A 9192-nucleotide genomic window follows, 5' to 3' on the forward strand; every position below is an offset into this window, starting at 1 on the left:
TTAAGGTTCATAAAATTGCATGTTGAACCTCCATGTATTACGTGTCTTTCCTTGTTTCTGTAATATAATTTTCTTCACACGGTCATAGATCTGTTTAGTTCTGACTCCATACATGACAGGGTTGAGCATTGGTGGAACTACGACATAAAGATTAGCCAGGAGTATGTGGATATAGCGGGGGACATTTCTGCCAAAATGATGTGTCATAAAGGAAAAGAGGGCTGGTGTATAAAAAGCAAGAATTACAAAAACATGAGAGCCACAGGTGCTGAGGGACTTGAGTCGGGCTTCACGGGAAGGAAGACAGAAAACAGCACAGAGTATCTGAACATAAGAAAGGGCAATGGCTATGATGTCAAACACAAGATTACAAATTGCACACAAGCCGTAAATAATATTGATCTTGATGCTGGCACAAGATAGGCGAGCAAGTCCCATGTGCTCACAGTAGGTATGGGGAATGACATGATTCCCACAGAAGGGCAATCGCAAAATGAGAAATATAAACGGAATCACAAAAATAAATGCCCTCACTAGCACACCAAGACCAATCACAGAAACGACCTTATTGGTGAGGATGGTACTATATCGGAGTGGGTTACAGATGGCCGCATGACGGTCATAAGCCATTGCCAAGAGGACTGCTGATTCCATAAGTGTGAAGCTATGAATGAAAAACATCTGGGTGAGGCAGGCTTCAAAGATGATCTCTCTCAGCTTGAACCAGAAGATCCCGAGCATTTTAGGAATGGTAGCTGTGGAGAGACCCAAATCAATGGTAGCCAACATGGCCAGAAAGTAGAACATAGGCTTGTGTAGGCTGCTGTCAGCCTGGATCACAAACAGAATAGTGAAGTTCCCAATGAGTGCAATCACATACACAGCACAAAAGGGAAAGCCGATCAAGATGTGGTGTTTTTCCATTCCTGGTATTCCCAGCAACAAGAAGGAGAAGAGGTGAATTTGCGTGAGTCTTCAGAAATGTATGCTCACCCAATCTACAGGTCACCAGACAGTTTTCTGAAGCTTTGGAGACCTAAAGATCATATAAGAACACTTAATTAACTACCTTTCTCATTACCATAATCATCACCAACAGAACTCCCCTTCGATATTGACCAGCTTAAGGTTCTGCTAGCCTCTAAATATAGTGAGGGAAATAATTCCATTTGATTGAATGACAACACACAGGGATTGACACACAGGATGAATAATAACTATTCCAAATTCATCAAAATTTGTGCCCAAATATTAAAAATTACTTTAAAGGATTAAAATTGATCCACCTGTTAGTATTTAGTCATTATTACAAAATAAGAAAGGGAATAATAGTGAAAACAGCAGCATCAACTACCAATTATTGAGGTGCCACCTGCTATTTGCAAGGCTTTTTGTCAGAATATTAAACAGAAATCACCTTCAAGGAGAATGTGAATATTCCAGATTTTATATCTAAATGATGTAAGGATCAAAGAGTTTAAGAGGCTTGAAGTTTAAAATGCTTCTCATAGTAGATCTGGGAAATTAAGCTAGGGAGAAAAGTAGTGAATGGACATGGGGAAAAATGGAAATAAAGGAAAATATACTGTGTGCCTTACTTGTGTTATATTTACAGGTACCACACACATACACACAAACATAATATTCCACACACATTATACAAATACACTATATTTTTTAAAACTCACAACATCCATCTGATTAAAATATGTTAGCTTTTCTCATTTATAGCTGAGTCAATTATGACTTTAGGAGTTTAAGATGCAAGTGAAAATGTCAATCCAAAATAAAGAGAAAAAAATAAGAGCCTTGTTAAATTAGGTGCATGATAATTCAATCATTTCCAAAATTACCTAAGCCTTTAATATATGTCTTCATGTAGTTTGCTAATAATACTTGATAGGGGAGTATTCCCAAAGCATTTATTTATTCCTCAGTGTAACTATTTAGTAGTAAAAAGTGTCTCTTCTGATCATTTGAAGATTCCAGAGCAGCAATACAAATTATGAACTCATTTTCATTGATTAAGTCAGGGTATTATCTAGACATTGATGTAAAGGGGAAAAAAAAACCAAGAAGAATGTCTGTGATAAACAGGTTATGGAAGGTGCAGTTGAGTATGTATGGGAAACATGAAGAGAAGCAAAGCTAGGAGCAGGAGACACCATTAGCAGGAGACACTCTGTGGCAGTTCCAATAGAAATAGAGGCTATTTTCATAAGATTGCAATGGAATTGTCAATACTTTTGAAAGAGATGACAATGCATAACAGGAGGAGTGAGGGTAGGAATCACTCACAGAGGCAAGTTTTTCTGTGAATCTCGTGGGTGGAAACCAGCAAAAATATCAACCAAGTTCCTTTTTCTCATATACACATATGGAAGAGTTTCTCAATTAGTGGGAAATTTCCTAAGTACTAGTTGTAGATTTGATTGCTAAAGGGTGAAAATAAGCTGCTTCTCTAGCTTTTCTAAGAGGAAGGAATGATACTATATTCGTGATTGCAACTAAAATAAGTGGAAATTATATCACCCTGGTCATACAATCATATCCTACAATGGTGCGGAAGGTAAATATTAGGTAAGTAGCCAGAAAGTGGTGTGAACAAACCAAGTGGAACACAAATATAGACAAAGAACATAAAAAATTAGAGTAGAAATGGGGAATTTGGAGAAAGGAACAAGATCTGATTTCTCAGCTATATAAATCTTTATGCTCCAGTGGACGTTAAACAGTTTTTCTTGGATTGTTAAAGGTGTAAATTTTATAAAACCCCAGGGACAAAATATATGCTCTATGGCTATATGAAGGTGGAAAGGAATTGTTTTGAACCTGCTAACAAGGCCTTCAGGAATTACAAAAATTTAAATGGGGAAAAGTTACAGTGAGATGGATGTGTTCCAGGAAAGGTTGTTAGTAATCTTGGTTATCTTCCAAGTCAAGAGTACTTATAATCTTGTGTTCAAATCATCTTGAAATTTTACTCCTTCCCAGAGATATTCTATCTTTTAGATGTTACCATAGAATCACCTAGATATTTTCTCCTTGACTCCCTTGTATTTGAATTGGTAAAAATATCAGAGTTATGTCCAAGCCTCTAATAAAGAAAATGATGTCAACAATAATGGAAAGTTCCATCAAACAAAATTTTAAATCATCCTACAAGACATAATTCAGATATATACTTAGGGCACTGGTGAATGGCCTCATACAGACTTGATCCCTTCTTCCTCTGTGTTCTTACAAGTTCTAATACAAATCTATATTATAGCACTATTACAACTATCACTTGTGTTTACATGTCTGTATCTAACTTAGAATGTGAACTGCTTACAAAATTTCCATCAATTGCACAAAGAATAAATATAATTCAATATTTTATATAGTAAAATACTGTACATATGAACTATCTACAACTGCATGCCAGAACATGGAAGAATATTATAAATAATGTTGTGAAAAATAAATCAGCCATTATGTAAAAGTTAAAAACAGTAAAAACTAATCTAGCGTCTAATAAGTCTGGATAGTTGTTACTTTGTGGAGTATTGGTAGTTAGCATGAGTGAGACTTCTAGGGTGCTGATAATGTCTGTGTATTCATTTATATACTGGTTACACCAGTGTTGTCAGTTTGTAAAAAATTAATCAGGCTGCACTCATATGAGGTGCACTTTATTTATAGATGTGAAAATTCAATAAAATATTCACACAATATGAATCTCTTAGTGACAGATAGGATATAAGTCATTTATTTTTATATCTCCAGCATCATTTAATAGAGTCGCATTAAGAAATTAATATTAAAATTATTAATAGCTATAAAGATATAGGCCTTATATAATTTGTTCCCTAATAGTCTTGCTGGTTTCACACAGGTATGCATTATTCATTTGTGAAATAAATATTACTGAACATGTTTTATTTGTCAGAAACTGTTCCGAGATGTTTTAAAATTGAGGCCTCTGCAATTATGCATAAAAAATATTATATATAATGTGATGCAGTGTTTATAAACAAGGATATCCAAAGGAAACAAATTTCTAAAAATAAATTCACGGAACTACCCCACTAACAGTGAAATAAGCTGTACATCAATATTTGAATTTAATCATGCAGTCTACTCTTAAAATTAATACAGGGTAGAATTTTTCAAAATTATAAGATGTCTTGATTGATAAAAACATAGAACTTCTCAATAGCAAGATCAAATGCTTTCTTTTAAATCTCATCATTGCCTCACATTCTGACATCTGTAACCGAAAAATGCATTATATAAGCTCGTTTTTCTTAGCTCTAGAAGATAAATGCTGTGATATTGAACATCTCTGATTTTCTTCTTCTCTGGTTTCACCTTCTCATTCTTTTGTAAAGACATTTGTTCTCTGATCATTCAATAAACATTAGGGATTCTTAACCTTCAGCCTTAGCTCCTGTTATTTTTCATTCAATATAAGTTCTACGAATAATCTCATCCTCATTAATTGCTTTAATAGCAATCTTTGTAATAAAGACGCCTAAATAAATACGACCAGCTCTCAGAATTATAACAAATTCAGATTCATATAAACAAATTCCTCTTGGAAAATTACCTCCATTTTTTCTTTTGTAAAAATATTACAAATAAAATATTTTTAAAATTGAATCTCTAACCCTGCTTCTACCAAACTCCAACTCTAATCTTTATTTTACTTTTGCTGTTGTCTATCTCAGTAAATGTCATTACCATTCAGTGATTTGGCCAACTCAGAAATATGAGCATTATCCTTTTCCCTTTTCCACCTATTTAAAGAAAAACACTGTTGCTTCTATTTCTAAAAATATCATTGAGGGTCCCGGCCCCCTGTAACAGCAGTTAAGTTTGCATGTTCCACTTTGGCAGCCCAGAGTAAGCAGGTTCGAATCCTGGGCGCGGACCTACTCACTGCTCATCAAGCCATGTTGAGGCACTGTCCCATATAGAAGAGCTACAATTCTACAACTACGATATACAACTACATACTCGGGCTTTGGGGAGAAAAAACAAAAAGAGGAAGATTGGTAACAGGAGTTAGCACAGGGCCAATCTTCCTCCAAAAATAAAAAGGAATAAAGTGCATTTAAAAAAAATATCCTTGAAATCAGTATGCTTGCCTGCATCCTAATTGGGATAGTTCAAACCATCATCATTTCTGGGGTTGATGAGAGCACAGTGCTTTCTAGTGCTGGAGAGAATGAGCTCTGCAGTCAGACTAATTGTGTTGAAAGTAGCTTCATGACTTATTCACTCTAGAGTTGGGGGAAAGTAAACTAAAATGTTTTACTGTTTAGCTGTGTGAGCTGCACAAGAACTTCAGCATCTCTATACCTCTGTTTATTTATCTAGAATATAGAAATAATAAGTGTAAATAAGCCCTTAAAAATCAAACCCTAATTTTAGAACAGATAATTCTTTTAAAACACTTTGAACTATGTTCCAAAGACACTAGTTTTCCGTCATTCCTTAAGGTATCAGGCAGACTAATTTTTCTAAAATGCACACTGAATAGATTCAGGCTGAAATCCAAATACTTTTACTAGGATTATATGGCCTTTCCTAAATGTGATATTATCCTTTCCTAAGTTTCATTATTAGTCTTCTTTCCCAAAACTTATCCTGTGTCTCTTCTCATCCTCTTCTATCCCTCTTCTTTCCCTTCATCCATCACTGTATTCAAAGGGTACACTGTGAGCCCAGAGGCAGGGAAGACTCACCAGACTGAGCACTATGTTGGAATCCTGTTTCTGTTTTGTCTCAACCTGCTCAGTCTTTATGAGGGCATTGCTCTTTGCCAGGGAGAAGCTTTCACTAGAAAATCCCGTAGAGGCAGTTGTGTAAAGGACACAAGGTCTCTAAGGATCTGACCCTGAGTAGTGAACAGACAGCCATGACTTTAAGGAAATGAAAGTATGAAAAAGTGAGGTTTCTTGATTACCTTGTGAGTCTCCACTAACCTTTTGTTAACTTGCTTTATGTCAGAGCACACAATGATTGATCAAGTTCATTCTCTTACCATCCCAGATAATCATTTAGGGGGGACAGTATAATTCTCTGTTCAAGAACAAGGGCTCTCAAGTTAGAATACTTCTGTTGAATCAGCTCTATAAATTTACTAAGAAAAGTGACATGGACAGATTATTTACCCTCTTAATTTTGTTTTCCATTTTTTTAAGTTGATCCCTCTGATTTACTGCATCAACTCATTTCAAATTCATAGTGAATCTCAAATGTAATCATTTACTCTTTCAATTCTTTTTATTGATGTTTAATATCATGATTCAATTTTGAGTTATATCCAATAGGCAAAATTTACATAGCCTTTGGTAAAGGAACCCTGTAAACTTACCGATAACTTTAAGCAGTGTCTCAGATGGTTCAAATGTATCTACTTATTCTATGAAAAATAAAAACATTTTTAGTACAGGTATGGTCTTACACAGTCCTTGTGCCTTCTTTCTTTCCCAGAAATAGTATCTAACCAATATATTTCAAAAGTTGGACTTGTAAAGGCTCATTTAATGCTGACAGGCTTTTGGGGGGAGTGTGACCAATGCAGTACTCAGGACTCTGATTTCAAAAGGGGGCCCAAAGCTTGGGGTTTAATGCTCTGTGGTGCTCAGGGTTTAATGCTGTTTTGAATTATTTTTAAAAAATTATCTTTGAATTTATGTTCTGTAATAGAAATCTGACATGAAAATGGGGCAGGTGCTAAGGCTTGGAGCTTGACTCACATACATTCACACCTGCCATACCCTCCTTATCTTTCCAGAATGATTTCTTGGCCACTTGCTACCTTATCCTGACCAGAGACTGCTGATGCTGCCTTTTGTCTTTGGAAAGCTCCTGACCCTGATCCTATCCTCACATGTAACCACTGCTCCAGTTCACAAGACAAGGACCTCATGTTCCTGTGCATGTTTGCACTTACCCCAGAGGTATCCCCATGCCCAAAGAGAGCAAGATAAATGAGAAAACTAAAAATAAAATAATTGATTAAAAGAGAGACCACGGAAGAAAAATAAAAGCTCTTTTTTTTTCTCTGCATTTTCAGAAAAAGGCCCAGCAACTTTTACTTTGCACCGGACTTCTCAAATTATAGGGCCAGCAGTAGTTAAGACACTGGCTCAGACACAACACCTGCAAGTTCAAGGTACTGTTACAGACTAAGTGTTTGTGTACATGTTAAGGCAGGCTGTATAGTTGCAGTAGACACCAACTTTCTCCATTAAGACATTTTTGTGATGCTCTGTTAGCTCTCTTTCTGCTTCTTAGGTAGTCTCTCATTGGTAATTCTGCTGCCAACATACCTAGAGCAAACAAATCACTGTGTATTTACATCATTAAGACTGATGCCATCACTGTCTTGAGGACATGTCTACATCACAGTAGATCTGATTTTTTTGGGGAGAAGCCGGTGGAGAATTCCTTGGCAGATCTGCTTGGTCTTCACTCTATAGATGGTTGGGCTGAGGCCAGTGGAACTAATGAGTACATGTGAGCCCTGGAGGTGCAGATGATGGGAGAGGAGTGTTTGGCAAAACGATGGACAATATATAGCCCAATCATAGGCACATATAGAATGACTACAGCACAGATGTGGGATGCACATGTGTTGAGGGCCTTAAACCTCCCCTTATGGGATGAAATTCTTAATACTAAGTAAAGGATGAAAATATAAGACACAAAAATACCCAGAGAGCCCATGCCCCACAACACAGTGATCAGAACCAACCCATATACAACATTAAACTTGGAGTCAGCACAGGCAAGGCGGATCATGTGCTGGTGCAGACAATAAGATGAGAAAGGATGTGGGAGCAGCAGAAGGTAACAAAGGGCAATCGGGCCAGAAGTGGAATCATGGCAAAGACACTCCTAAGCACAGCTGCAATTCCAATTTTAGTGATAAGTCTTGGGGTGAGAATGGTCACATATCTCAGAGGATGGCAGATGGACACATACCAGTCAAGGGCCATGGCCAAGAGCAGAGATGATTCAGTGAAGGAGAAAGTGTGAATGAAAAACATTTGGACCACACAGATATTGAACTGGATCTCCCTGGAAATAGACCAGAACACCCTGAAGAGTGATATCATTGTGGGCATGGACATGCCCATGTCAGTGAGGGAAAGCATGGCCAGGAAGTAGTACATGGGCTCATGGAGCCTGGGGTCTGTCCGCACGATATGCAGGATGGTGCAGTTACCCATTATTCCAACAAGGTAGAGGAGACAGAATGGGATGGAAATCCAGTGGTGAAATCCTCATATCCAGGGATACCTGTGAGGTAGAATGTGGAGGACAAGGTATTGCTGGAGTTTAAGGTTGCCATAGGGCTTACTATTACACCAAAATCCAGTTTCACGATCACCCTCCAGTGGGGAAGGCAGCAATAAGATCAGCATCTATGTCGAGAAAAAAAACAAAACAAAAATTCAGACCTTACCTTAATGATTCCTAAATTCATCCCCACGTTTTTGCTTTGTTTTTCTTCATTCATTGCTGAGTTTCATCAGTTATGTAAAATATTCACTTTATAACCACAAGGACCTCCCTTTCTGCTTCCCAGATGCAGACTCATCCACATCTTCTCTAAACATGGATGATCTTCTTCTAAAGACACTACCCAGAGCAGCACATACACAACTTCTTCTAGAATAGATTTTTTATTTTAAAATTTTCTCTTGAAACATTCTTCGCCAGGGTTACCAGCCTTAGATTACCATTTATGTTCTTAATGACTTCTTCAGTAATTTACATGAAATGCCTTTACTTGTCTTAGCCTGATAGCTTTTTCAATAGTACCAGAACACCAGGCAAGATATCATTACAGACTCAGGCAAGTTTTGGTCAGCATGGTTCTTGTTCTTACTAACAAATCTCCAACTATATAACTGATGTCGCAAGCCTGGTAATCACAAATAGTCGATTACAATATCAAGTTGGTCTTGGACCAGCATCCCCAAGAGCTAAATACACATTAAAACAGACTTGAATAATATGTGAATTTTAAAAATTATTGTAATAAAATATGTAATTGTTATATGTAATGCTCTTGTTGTTATAAAATATATAATTGAAGCAAAGTACAATTGATTCTGATTTTAAAGATTCAGAACTTTCTTCCTATCACGTTTCAGAACTGATCAATTATTTAGAGACTGGTTCTTTCTA

At 36.7% G+C, this 9192-nt stretch overlaps 1 protein-coding gene and 1 pseudogene across 1 annotated transcript; both read right to left on the minus strand.

Moving 5' to 3' along the window:
* LOC131409040 (olfactory receptor 52E2-like) lies at positions 1 to 6963 on the minus strand. Its single transcript, XM_058546244.1, has 2 exons — positions 6947 to 6963; positions 1 to 973 (listed from the first exon to the last, which is right to left on the minus strand). Exons 1-2 carry the CDS (start codon positions 6961 to 6963, stop codon positions 1 to 3), a joined length of 990 nt encoding a protein of 329 aa, XP_058402227.1.
* Positions 6964 to 7393: 430 nt separating this feature from the next.
* On the minus strand, positions 7394 to 8350 carry LOC131407998 (olfactory receptor 51G2-like; annotated as a pseudogene).
* Positions 8351 to 9192: the final 842 nt, after the last annotated feature.

This window comes from Diceros bicornis, chromosome 7 (assembly GCF_020826845.1).
Source record: "Diceros bicornis minor isolate mBicDic1 chromosome 7, mDicBic1.mat.cur, whole genome shotgun sequence".
Lineage (NCBI taxonomy): Eukaryota > Metazoa > Chordata > Mammalia > Perissodactyla > Rhinocerotidae > Diceros > Diceros bicornis.